Source organism: Arvicanthis niloticus, chromosome 2, assembly GCF_011762505.2.
Source record: "Arvicanthis niloticus isolate mArvNil1 chromosome 2, mArvNil1.pat.X, whole genome shotgun sequence".
NCBI lineage: Eukaryota > Metazoa > Chordata > Mammalia > Rodentia > Muridae > Arvicanthis > Arvicanthis niloticus.
Window position 1 is genome coordinate 45045266 of NC_047659.1, and position 13613 is coordinate 45058878.

Sequence of the window (13613 nt, forward strand, 5' to 3'; positions counted from 1 at the left end):
CAGCCACAGGAAGCCAAGACTGCAAAGAAACCAGAAGAGTTGGCTATGTGGAGAGAAAAAAAAAAAAAGGCCACCTTTCCTCTGCATATCCTTCCCTATGGCAACTTTGAGGTTTCCTTCTCTCTAGCTCATTGAGAATAAGCAACCACATGTCTGTTTTGCAGTGTGTTTTAAGACACATGCCCTTAATCCAGTGAGTCTCTGAGGCCAGTGTGTCTGAGTTCCTGAGGCAGGCCTGATCTACAGAGGGGGTTCCAGGACAGCCAGAGCTGTTACACTGAGAAACTCTGTCTCAAAAAAAGAAAAAAGAAAAGAAAAAGGTTTTCAAAATAAATAGATAAATAAATAAAAATAAAAGATGGCCTTTTGTGCTAATAATACAAAAATATGCTGCTTTAGTGTTCGCTATGAGCCAGGTACTTTAAACGTACCCATTCAACCTCAGGATACTAGACATGCATGCGATTACTACTGAGCCTTTTTATAGATGATGAATGGGGAGATGTAAAATGAAGCATTGGGTACAAGAAACGTGAAGCCGAGGAAATAATGAGAGTCTCCGGTGCGCACAGCTTAATAGAGCATGGTAGGCTAGAGGTTCTCAATGGAAAAGAGGGAGAATGCCAGGTGTTGTCACCGCTTAGCTAGTGACAGGGACTGAAGGACAGAGAAGACAAAGGACCAGCAGATTGGGAGTCTAAGAACTTTAAGTCTCATTTGTCAATATTAAAATGCACTTTCTTAAAGAAAACAAAATACAAGCAAACAAAACACCACAGTCTGAGCCTGGGCGGTGGCTCAAACCTATAATGTCAGCACTTAGGAAGGTGGGGCAAGAGCATGGCTCTGAGTTTGAGGCCAGACTGGGTCATATAACACAGATCAAGACAAACTGAACCTTCATAGTAAGACCCTATCTCCAACAAACTTACAAAGAAAGCCAACTCTGATTATGATTTGCCTTGAAAATAAATGAGAGGAATCAGGGAATGGGGTAGCTCAAATTTATCAATCCAGAACTCAGAAGGCTGAGGCAGGGGGTATTCTTGCAAATTTCAATCCACAGGGGGTATTCTTGCAAATTTCAATCCAATGTAAGCTATAGCAAAGGAGAGGTATAGAGAAGAGTAGGGTATGTATGTATGTATGTATGTATGTATGTATGTATGTACATGTATGCAAAACAAATGAGTAATTGCTAATGTTAGGGAAAACAAATTCAATAGGTCAATACATGCTTTCCTCACCTGTGCCATCAATTTTTTGTTTATAAATTATGTCTTTTGACATATCTGAGTAGAAGATGGTACTGTGTTGGGCATCAAAATCAATTCCAACAAAGAAGGAAGGACTCCCTGTGACAGGAACCATGACATCTTCCTGGGTGGAGAGGGTGAATGGGATCCCACGCACAGCCGTTTGAGATGAGAAGAGCAGGAAGTTCTTAACGGCTGTAGGGAGAGAAAAGACACAAGAGAGTAAGCTGGCAGTGCCGCCCCTGCCCTGTTCCAGAGACACTGCTTACATCCATCCAGTACACTAGGTAACCATAAAATCTAACTCTGAGAAGAACAACAGCTAAATGTAGAATTAATATAACTGGAAACCAGTCTAGAAGAAAGGAGATAAGTAAACATTGGTCATTTAAGTATTAACATTCTCTCTTGTTGTTATTATATTTTTATACACAAATATCATTATATTCAAACCCCTGTTAGCTCTTCTTGTGTTTGAGACACTGTGGGTGCCTGAGAGGGCAAAGGCCAGAGGACAGGCTTTAGCCCCTGTTCCCAAAGACAGTGTCTCTCACTGAACCTGCAGCTTGGTTACAGGACAATCAGACAGACAGACAGACAGACAGACAGAGGGACAGAGACAGAGACACAGAGAAAGGCAGACAGGTGAACAGAGACAGAAGAGTCACAGAGACAGAGAGTAGCAATTATGTAGATTATTCAAAAAGAAATAAGGGAGAAAAGATGAAAATTGTAGAAATAAAAAAAAAAAAAGAGAGAGAGAGAGAATAATATCTAAAAGCAAAGAAAACCATGACAGCATGTTAGAAAATTCAAAGACAATGGAAGTGTTTTCAAATTAAAAAGGTAAAAACTGAAGAAGTTTAAAATCAAATCATTAGGTAATATTCTATTTTTTAAACTCTAGATTATCAGTGAAGTTAACTACACCAGAGGCAGGAATATCTAGAGAGCAAGGACATGTCCAAAGGATGAAGAGTCATGAATGGGAACCACAATATTAGTGGAGTACAGATTCATCAGAAATAGATGTGCTGATAACCAAGAAAAGGACAGTCTCTGAGAGCCAGGAGGAGGAGAGGGAGGAAAGAAACAGAACTGTTTTGGAATATAACCACAAGGCCAGCTGATCTAGAAGTCATTCACAGGAATGGGCAGCTTCACATCCCATCCAAATTAAGCATATAAAGGGGGGACAGTAAGGTGACAGGCAGAGCACAGGACCCTGGGATTCCAGCACTGGAATTCCTGGGGGAAGGAAATGTGGAGAGCCCCCAAATGGTGGTACACAACTGCAAGTAAGGGTACTGAGGCAGGAAGACCATGAGTTCAAGGCCAACCTAAAAAGGAAAGTAGAAATAAAGCTCAAACCTAATCATATAGAATTTAAAGGTCATAGCTAATAATATATAGTAATAAAAGGGAAAAGATCCCTTACCCTGAATAAGGAACAAAGAGAAACCTCAATCCTCCAATGGTTCTATATACAGAGAACACTGTACCCATTTTACAGGGAAGAATTCAGTCAACAGAGCTAGCCCAGTGTAGAATGGAACAGTCTGGGCAGAAGCATGTACACTTAAACCATGTGATGTCCACGAGAAAGATGGTGAAGGTAAGGTAAGATTTCTTACCAACACAGTGGTGCTCATCAGCATCCAGTTCGAAGCCGAATTCACACTTGCACCTGTAGCCCAGGCCTCCATTATCTGTCCTATGACTGAGGACACAGATCTGTGCACAGCCCCCATTGTTGCTTCCACATGGATTGGTGGCTGGGGAAAGCACAGGGATTAAGATGCACTGAGAAAACTGAGTAACACAAAACACACACAACCAAGATAGACTCTTTCCTGTTACACAAATCTTTCCTATTACTTAGTGAGTTCATGTTTTGCAAGTAAGGTAGTGTATTCCCAATAGCTCTAAAAGAGAAAAATTATTATCCAAGCAGGATCTGAAAAATTGCCAAGATTTGAGTGGTTGGCTAAAATAGACCTGGTACCAAACCCTATTATGCATCTGTCGCACACCTTCACATATGTCACTGCAACCTGTGTTCAAGGCTGCAAACACTAAGTTACTTTGTCGGCTTTATAAATTTTATTTTTTGTTTGTTTTATGTGTATGGGTGTTTGCCTGCATTTATGTGGGTGTGTCATGTGTGTGCAGTGCCCAAGGATGCCAGAAGAGGATCCCCCTTTACAGATTGTTGTGAGACACCATGTGGGTGTTAGTGCAGGTCTCTTCACTCATCCACTTTGTAAATCATCTTCAGAAAATTTGACTTATTCTCTCAACTGTGTTGATTTGAGGGAATAATAGCCAGATATCGTTCAGAGCCAAATAACGAAAATAATATGGATGGCTTAACAGATTACGGTAGCTCTGAACTCAACAAGAGCTCATAAAGAGTCTGAAAAATTATTCCAGAGACGTCCAGAATGTTTTCAGACCAAGCATGCATTTTTTTTTCCCAAGAGTATCATATTAAATGCTATCCATCTAAATATGTCTAGTGTGTGAGTTTGTTCTGGCATGTGGCTTTCTTTCCTTTTTAAAGGTCAATTTAATTACTTTATATTTTTTCTTCATTCTAAACAGATTCCTCAGTCAACATGAGAACTTTCTCTGAATTGTGATTTATCTTTCTACCAACATCACCTTGGTTCCAGTATTTCTTTTCTACAGTCCACAAACACAGAAAATAGCCAAATATAGTGCGGGGAGATATGTCAAAGTTCAATTTAAAATACTCAAATACACATAAATCCTACTCTAAAATATCTGAATCAAGTATCTGAATCAAGATTCCTTCATGCATATTTTTAAGTCAGTACTATTTATCATTGGTTACTATGTCTCTATAGTATATTCAACTTCAGAGAGCTACCTTTCTTGACTGGGGTTGAAGGCATTTGCAACTAGAGATTTAATTAGGGACCAGAAAAACATACCAAACATATTTGGTCCATGACAGCCATAATGTAAACCAATGAACAAATGCAAGACATATCTAAAGAAGTAGAAAAAACACTAGACAGGAAGAAGAATGAGCTCTGATGGAACCCCAGTGTCCTCAAATGTAGCAGGATAGATGCCATAGACTGCTCCCAGGGGTTGGTATAGTTCATTTGCTGCTAGAACCAAGCACCTAGGCAGGCCCTGGAATACACTACAGGAGTCAAGAAGCATCCATTCAAGGCATCTCCTTGACATTTGTGGCTTTAACTTGACATTGATTTCTTCAGATGTTCATGATTTTGAGAAGGTTAGCACTCTCAACAATATAATAAATACTATATACCTGCACAGCACCCAAACCTCATGCAGTGCATCATTAGTTTCCATAACTACAAGAAACCCTTTCCTGGACCAAGTAAGGTGAACACTGTCCAGATACTTACCATTGGGCTGCCTGAGGGCATGGTAAACTGTCACTCCATGAGGCCTCAGGGAAGACTGGTGGTACACTTGAGGGTTGGTTTCTGTGAACTTGTTTGCCTTCATCACAGCCATCCTTGTCCAATCAGTGAAGAACACGTGTTCCTCAAACAAGCTTATTCCAAAGGGATGAGGAACGACGGTGCCTCCATGAGCTACTGTCTTCCTGTTACAAAGGATATAAGTGTGGGTCATACCTCTGTTGCTCGTTATTTTTATTTTAGTGAATAGGTAATTTGTTCATCTAAATCTCTAAAAACCTAAATTAGCTCCTGTTACAACATAGAACATGTTGAAATAGACATATTTTGTGGGATGCTTTTGAAATCCCTTCTTATTATGTAGAATTTTCTTTCTTAGACAAAGACAGCTGGGTCCTAACTATCAGGCTGGGGTTGCAGCTCAGAAGTAGGGTACTTTCCATTATGTTAAAGTCCAAGTACCACCAAAGCAAAGAAAAAGAGGAGACATAGAAAGAGGAGGTAGAGGAAAAGAGGAGGAGAGAAGAAGGAGGTAGAAGGGGAGGAGGAGGATGTAGAGAAAGAGGAGGAAATCAACCCTTTAGCTTGTTCTACATTTGAGGGATAAATTAGTTTTCTCACTTGGCCTTCACACTTTTAGGGTCGCCTCACATAAAAGACTAGGATGTGAGATGGTATTTAAAACTCCATAGATGGATGGATGGATGGATGGATGGATGGATGGATGGATGGATGGGTGGATGGGTGGATGGGTGGATGGAGTCAGGATCAGAAATCTGGTGAATGACTCCCCAACAGTATTATCCCATTTCACCATGGACCATTCCTCAGCAACCAGGCCAGACAATGGGATACAGGTGAGCACCTGGCAAACACCCAGTGCTACCACTCTTAGCTGCTGGACTGTCCACAGATCAGAATTATAGCAGGAGCACAGTGGCCAGAACTGCTTCAATAGGAAAAAAACAAGGCAGAAGATATTGAGTAAAGGAATGAAATAAGGAATGTGTGCCACAGCTGACATAAACAATCATTTGATTAGACACAGAAGGGAAGTAGAGAGAGGAGCTCAAGAAGAAACTATTATCCAACAAAAAATGTTACCAAGCCCTGAAAACAGTACAATAGGGCTCTTGAAAAAGATGAAAACACATACAATAAAAATAATAATGGTAATAAAAATAAGAAAATAAATGTTTTTGTGTTGCTGTTTGTTTGTTTGTTTGTTTGTTTGTTTGTTTTGAGGCAGGTTTATCTGTGTGTAGTCCCGGCTGTTCTGGAACTCTAGAGACAAGGTTGGCCTCGAACTCAGAAATCTGCCTGCCTCTGCCTCCTGGTGCCAGGAAAGAACAGGTTACTGAGAGCACAAGTAAACACAAAGATCAATCATGATCTCATTTACAAAGCTGATCCTTCATATTTCATAATTCCTCCCAACCTTATAAAGCCATTAAAAAAAAAAAAAACCCTCACCTTTGAATTCCATCATATGTTACAGTTTCAATGTAGTCATAACGAGAGTCCACCCAGTAAACTCGCTTGGACACCAGATCCAGAGTGATCCCAGCAGGCCACCCCACTTTGGTAGTTACGAGGTCCTTCCGATTGCTACCATCCATAAAGGCTCTCTCCACCTTGGGCTGCCCAGAGAGGCTTCCCCAATCTGAGAAAAACAAATAGCTACAAAAGAAGAGCAGAAGATGAAAGAGTCTGTTGCTAAGTTTACCTTAGCCTCCTAAAACTCGCATATGGGGGTCTAAAACATTTGCATTTAGGCCTGGAAGGAAGTAGGCATTCAGTGTTCTGGTTCACTCCGATGATCAACATGACATCTACATTCTGAAGGGAACAAGTGCTAGGCAGAGTACTCACAATGGACAATGGCCTTCCCCTTTAACAACCCTGTCATCGAGTTCATGCCCAAGTGAATCCCCTTAAGACAGGTGGAGCATGCTAATATTATGCTATAATGACTAAACCAAAACAGAGCCCAGAGCTGGGCAAATGTGATTAAACAGGAAGAAGACAAGTCATACCAACATATCAGGTACTTCCAGGGCACCAATAGGCTGTGCTTGAATTATGCATTTCATGAACTCTGTTAAAGCCTCTATACCTAGGAACCTACTAACCATAGATAGGTTCTAGAGTATAGACCCTGAGAGAACTCAGAATTAACCCCCAATGACTCCAGTACAGGTTAGATGTATATGGAATAGGTGTCACTTACCCAACAGTTGGATCAAGGGCAATTCCTCTAGGATGCCCCAAGTTTTCAGTTATGAGAGTAACACGTTGATTTCCCTCCAAGTTGACCACATCAATGCGGTTGACTTTTGTCTCTACCAGATAAAGTTTATTATTAATCCAATCCACAGCCAGATTCTCTGGAGTATCAACAGAAACATTAAGAATTTCTTGGGTATTTAAGCCATTAATGTCCGTGGAAAACACCTGAAAGAAATGACAAAATCATTATACTTCCTAAACCTGAGCATAAACCCTGTTTTCCTATATTTTATTATCTATATGTATCTATGATAGATAGATAGATAGATAGATAGATAGATAGATAGATAGATAGATAGATGATAGATAGATAGATAGATAGATAGATGGATGGATGGAATTACCTTGACCCTACAATGTTATCAGAAGAAAATTGATTTTGTTTGGTATCTATAAGGTAAATAAATATATGGTTGGGTTTTGTAGAGTGTTTTGTTTTGGTAAAGATGATAGTGGTTTGTTTTAAGTTTTAATTTTATTCAAATAAGAATTGGTAATGATCAAAATTCTCAACTTTGTGTGTTGCCCTTAATTAGAATTTAGGCATATTTGGCTTTACATTAAAAGAAATGAAACAAGAATAAACAAAATTCTCTTTAATGGTTTCTAAAATTTATGTTTCATGAATCTGAATCTATACTATATTCAAATTTCTAACAAAAAAACAATCTCACTTTCTATGTAAACCACTGTAGATAAAACAAAATGAGATTTTGGCCATCACATAAAAACCTGCCAATTTTTGCACAACCTTCAGTTACAATTCCATGTGCAAGATGAAGGTAAAAAAGAAAATCTGATTTTTATCATGCAAGTAAGAAGAGTATTTTTTATATTTTAAATGATCAAGTTTCAAAAATGGCGACTAGATATCTCTCTAGTTCTGAAAGGTCTATGATTTCTTTTAATTAGGCTTTTGGACTCCTTTATGAATAAAATTAAAAGTTGCTCAAGGCTAACTCAAATAATAGCTGTCTTTGTCTCACAGGTCACATGTAATAGTATAGCATGGAAAAGACGCTGACTAACATAAAATATCTCAAGGGCTGTTCTTGTCAGAAAACAAAGGAACCTTCCCCTCTCCTCCCCCCAAAATGAAAAGCTATCAACACTTTGTGCTTTAGGTTCCATTCCACCCATAAGCTATGCCCTTGAATTTTCGATTTACCTTCTCCTGCACGGGGTCTGTCCAAAAAACTCTGTGCTTCTGATAGTGAAAATCTACTCCCAAAACTAGTCCGCGGTTCTTAGACTCTACTAGAATCCGGAAGTTTCTTCCATGAAGATCTCCAACTAGCAAATCCCGACCATCGGAGAAGAGAATGGAGGCTGCACTGACTGCGAGGGAGAAGGGAGACAGCCAAAAATCAGTGAGGAACAACTGGTGTCAGCCTCTGGTTGCCATGAGTCAAGCAGTCGCAACTCTTCTCCCAGCCTTACAGGAGGTAGACTGGCTCAAAGATGCTTAGCAAAGTATTCCACAGTCAGTGAGTCGTCACTGTTGGTCCCGTGCAGTTAAGAAAAGAATACAAGTCTCTTGATTTGGACAGCTTGATTTGGCACATGCATGTTTATGCTCTGATAAATTCAGAACAGGTTTTAAAGACTCCAGGAACTTACAGCTCTGGTGGATACAGGTCTACACTACGAAGTATACAAGATATCATGATAAAATCACTCACTGAGTCCTATTAGTAGTGGCTAAAAATATGGTTGAATGGTTTAAAAAGTTACATGCAGGGTGGAAGAGATGGCTCAGCAGTTAAAAACACTGGGTTCTCTTTCAGAGGATGTGGGTTTGAGTCCCACAACTGGAAGAACACCTTGTAATTGTCTATAATTCCAGTTCCAGGTTTTCTGACACCCTCCTCTGGATGTCTTGTTGCACAGACACACTTGCAGGCAAAGCACTCAGACACATAAAAAAGATTTGATTTTAGAACTATATATGCATTCAAAGCTGATGTACTGTACCATAATATAAAATAATAATTGAAGCAGCAAGTGGTGGTTCATTCCTGAAATTGCTGATAAGGCAAGAGGACTATCCAATTTAAAGCCAGTATGGTCTACACAGTGAGTTCTAGGCTAGTATGAGCTACAGTGTAAGAAACTGTCTCATAAATTTCCACAAAACAGTAATAATAACAACAACAACCAAGGAAGGGTTAGTACAGAACTGTCTAGAAAATATCCAAGTGACATTAGCAAAAAGCTCATGTTTACTAGTATATATAAAAATGGGGTTAAATATCTATAACTGTACTTTTGCTTTTTTGCATTTTTAAATTCTCTGAGACTGAAATGAAGCAAGAACAATTGCTTGTGGCCAAGGCAATATAAAACTTGAGAGAAGGAATCAAGCATAGAAGGGCATATTTATATATGCACTTAATTTGAATAGACTTAAATTTTTTAACATAAAACTACTTTTATTTTCTTGTCTGGAGACAGGATCTCACATAGTCCAGGTTGGCTCAAACCTACTAAAGAGTTGAGGATGACTTTGAACTCCCACCGCCCGTGTGCTAGGATTACAACTGTATGCCATCACTCCAAACTGATCATGAGCATACTGTCTATTCAAAAATGAATAAATGTAGCTGTCAAAAGCATCTGTACATAAAAGGTTAGTACATACATAATATGCAAAAAGAAAAAGGGCTGTTCATGTGGGTCACATGAGCAGTGCACTTTCAGAAGGCACCAGAGGCATTTAAAAGCCAAGAGTGAACTGAGAGCTAAGGGCTGGCCATGTGCCTCAGTGGAAGTAATGAAGGAAAGAGGAAGGGAGAAAAGTAATTAAAATGGACACTCAAGACCCCTTTTGACAGACTAATTTCCATCAGTCTAGGAATATCCATCAAATACCTTGAATTCAATGTTCACAAAAATGTTAACCAAATTTAGCATGTCCATTTTCAAACTTTCTTTTTAAAAAAAAATTATTTATTTTATGTATATGAGTACACCATTGCTCTCTTCAGACATACCAGAAGAGGGCATCAGATCCCATTACAGATGGTTGTGAGCCACCATGTGGTTACTGGGAATCAAACTCAGGACCTCTGGAAGAGCAGTTGGTGCTCTTAACTGATGAGCCATCTTTCCAGCCCCATTCTGAAACTTTCTAAATTATTCCTACAGATAATTTCAACACATTTGTAATAGGCAAATTAATTAAAAGTTAAATATTTGTGCCAATCAACTGCAATCATAAATCTTATTCCACAATAAAATTAATTGGGTGATACAATAGCCTGGACCAGTAAAGAAGCCATTAAAAATGACAGAAACTCAGCCAAACAGAGGCGCACGCCTTTAATCCCAGCACACAGGAGGCAGAGGCAGGCGGATCTGAGTTCAAGGTCAGCCTGGACAACCAAGTGAGTTCCAGGATAGCCAGGACTACACAAAGAAAAACCTTATCTTTGAAGAAAAAAAAAAAAAAGACTGAAATTCAAAGGCAGAGAGATGTTTCAGGCCTTAGGTTCAATACCTAGTACTGCAAGGGGGAAGGCAGAGAAGAGAAAAATATTAGGAATGATCATCATTAATATCAAATCAGTCCTTAATAATAATATACAATCTAGGCTTATCTTTGCTTCCAGGCGGAAAGGCTACCTCCACTCTGTGGTGATGAAGCCTTGCCATAGACATGACTACTGTTATTTCTTTTGCATCAGCTACAGAAGGAAGATACTGGAAGCTAGCTGCTGTGTACTCACAGGAATTGTTAGATTTGCAATGCTGCCCGAGCTCCAGGATATACCCTTCTTCACAGAGGCACTGGTGACGGCCCTGTCGGTTTTCACACTTCTGGTCACAAATCCCCCATATCTGGCAGTCATCAAAATCTGAGAGAAACACATTCATAATCATGTTCATTAGCATTTCTTATGGATTTGTAGAAATACTGGATGCTATGTCCAGAAGCATTATTATGTCCTTGTGCAGAGAAGTAATACAAAACAGGAAGCAGAAAGACAGGTATTTTCATCAAGGGGAAATCCCAAGAGCATTGTCTCCAGGAAGGCTCACTTTTACAGAGGTTCGTGGCACTGTACCCACAGACTCATGTTACTATGTCTCATTGTTAGTATTAATTACCATTGGCTTACAAGATGCATGCATTTAGCAACAATACTACCCCTTGTACCTATGCTTTTCCAATACTACCCATTTATCCCCTAGTTACAGAAACATAAGTGTCTAAGCCTTGTCTGCCACATTTGAAGTACTAGGTATCTACATGTGACTACGGAATACAAGAAAAGTGAAGACACAGGAATATTTACATTTGCCAGAAAGTTCTATCAGGCAGAATTATTTTTTAATTTGTGAGACAGCCCCTCATTAAAAATGGTCTATGGCTGCAAATAAAGTATTTGTGAGTTTCTGTTTACCCAAGTGCCTTTGCTTTGACATCAAAGTCATAAGCAACATTAAAACTATCTTCTGTTTATTCCTTAATCACTCATGCATTTAAAAAGTTGATTGTCCCTTTTATAAAAGTGATATACATCTCACACACAAAAGACAAAGAATTCTAATGTAAATGACACATACAACATTACAAGAGATTTTCTTCATGATTGTAAGATTTGAAGGATGCTCAAATTGTCCTGTCCTTGGTGGACTAGCACATTTAAATACTCTTCATATCTGTGACCTCTCCTATCTAATTGTGAACAGCCATCTAAGCCTCTGGCATTAGGAAAACATATTGATTATACTTCCTTATTTATTTGGTTATTTAATTTTTTTTTTGAGACAAAGTCTCTATGTAGCCCTGGCAATCCTAGACTTGATCATCCTCTGCTGGCATTAAGGAGTATCACTATGTGTAGATACCACCTATTTTTTATTAGGGGTGTGTGTGTGTGTGTGTGTGTGTTTACATGTATTCTAGGGTATATGTGTGAAAGTCAGGGGACAACTTGTGAATGAGTTGGTGCTTTCACTATACCTTGGGATTGAACTCAGGTCTTCAGGCTTAGAGGCAATCACCTTTACCCACTGAGCCATCTCACAGGCCCACCATCTAATTCTGGATCTGGAGTCAGCTAGCAGAAGTATGAATGTTAGACAGAAGAAACTAAAACTGGACATCGGAGGCCCAAATGCCCTTCCCACCACCTTGACACATCACATTTCAGATTTGATTAATTGTGTCAGTTGACGGCCATTTCCAATAATTACAAACCATGTCCTCTGCCATGCACCAGTACCAGTCAAGATGAAAGGACTACACAGAAGACTGTGATTCAAAAAAGAAAAAAAAAAAAAAAAAAAAAACCACAACCTGAAAGATTATGCCATTTAGATCCCTAACTGTGAAAAATGAAGGCTAATTAAACATCTATCATCAGTCGAATAAGATACGAAAACAAAAGTGGAATGGGGGGAGCACACAGGGTGGGGGGAGCTTTCAGGAAACTAAGAACGCCATAAAAAATGGCCTGAAATGAAACACAGCCTATGCAGGTTCCTTCCACATGATCTATGTCTCTTCTTTTCTTATTTTCTGCCCCCAACAAATACTGCTTTGACAAAAATTCAAACACTACTTTCAGTCTGAGATCACCTAAGATACCTCTGCCTGACTGTGTGAAACCCTGCGTGCTGAATGACCTCCCTGCCCAGACCCTGCAGCACAATGTCATTCTGTCAACAAACAGCATGTCTTGTCAGTCAGAAACAATGAGCCCAGTAAACTGTTCCTGCATGCCACTGAAACTCTACTGCCGGATCAAAACTACCAAGGGCCAATGAATGGTGGAAAGACACCAGATTCCATGTCAAGATTACTCCGCTTTATTCTTGATTTACCACCGAGGCTCACAATGGAGAGACACGTCGAAGAAGGCATCCCACACCTCAATTCTGTAACAAGTCAGCCATGCAGAGGGTGAAAACCCTGCAGAGGATTTATTGAGTTGAAATGCTTGAGAGAACAAACCAAAACAATTCTCCTGAAATCTCAGCTCAGCTTAAACAAGCATATATCTGGTTTCATAAAGTCCTGTATTTAAACTAGAGTTTCTCTTCCCAGAGAAACTCTTTGAAACAAACAGCCTCAAAAGTGAATCGTGCATTCTTGAATTTTTGACAGGGAAGGTCACAGAAAAGGCCTCTGCAGGTGGCAGGGGACCTTCCAGTCACAAAGGCCCTCAAATGTAGACTTTTGAGCTTATCTCTAAATGAGGCTGTCTGTATGAATGTCCCAGAAAGAGGCTGGGGGTAGGGGTAGGGGTGGGGATGGGGTGGGGCGACTGAAGGATGTCTGCTGAAATTTAAAACTCATCCACCACTGGCCAACCATTGCGCCTCCTATTGTGCATCTGACTGACTGTGTTTGGTAAACTCTAAAAACAAACAACTGGCAGCTCTAAGAGTCTGGTTTTCCGCATCACATCGTGAGCAGGCTACGTGTAAAACTACAGAACTCAAAACACCTTGCGAAGTTAGAAACAGGAGAGACCTGACTCTCTGACATTCATTTAAGAAGCTCCTGTAGAGACAAGCCTCAGTTCAGAGTTGTATATTTGGGACCCTGTGCTATGTTGAAGGGGAGAAAAGGCACAGGAACAGGTTGTAGGCGGCACAGGACAGGGCACACTGTAAAAGCAAGTCACTCTTG

The 13613-nt window shown here is 39.8% G+C and overlaps 1 protein-coding gene across 2 annotated transcripts in view; it reads right to left on the reverse strand.

Moving 5' to 3' along the window:
• The window catches only part of Lrp2 (LDL receptor related protein 2), a 160701-nt gene that overhangs the window by 91546 nt on the left and 55542 nt on the right, over window positions 1-13613 (reverse strand). For both annotated transcript variants that reach the window (XM_076928864.1, XM_034495021.2), the window contains exons 10-16: window positions 10699-10827; window positions 8139-8308; window positions 6912-7135; window positions 6155-6361; window positions 4664-4866; window positions 2891-3031; window positions 1248-1451 (exon numbers count right to left, since the gene is read on the reverse strand). In XM_076928864.1, the coding sequence (XP_076784979.1) occupies window positions 1248-1451; window positions 2891-3031; window positions 4664-4866; window positions 6155-6361; window positions 6912-7135; window positions 8139-8308; window positions 10699-10827 (1278 nt within the window). The remainder of the gene's footprint in view (window positions 1-1247; window positions 1452-2890; window positions 3032-4663; window positions 4867-6154; window positions 6362-6911; window positions 7136-8138; window positions 8309-10698; window positions 10828-13613) is intronic.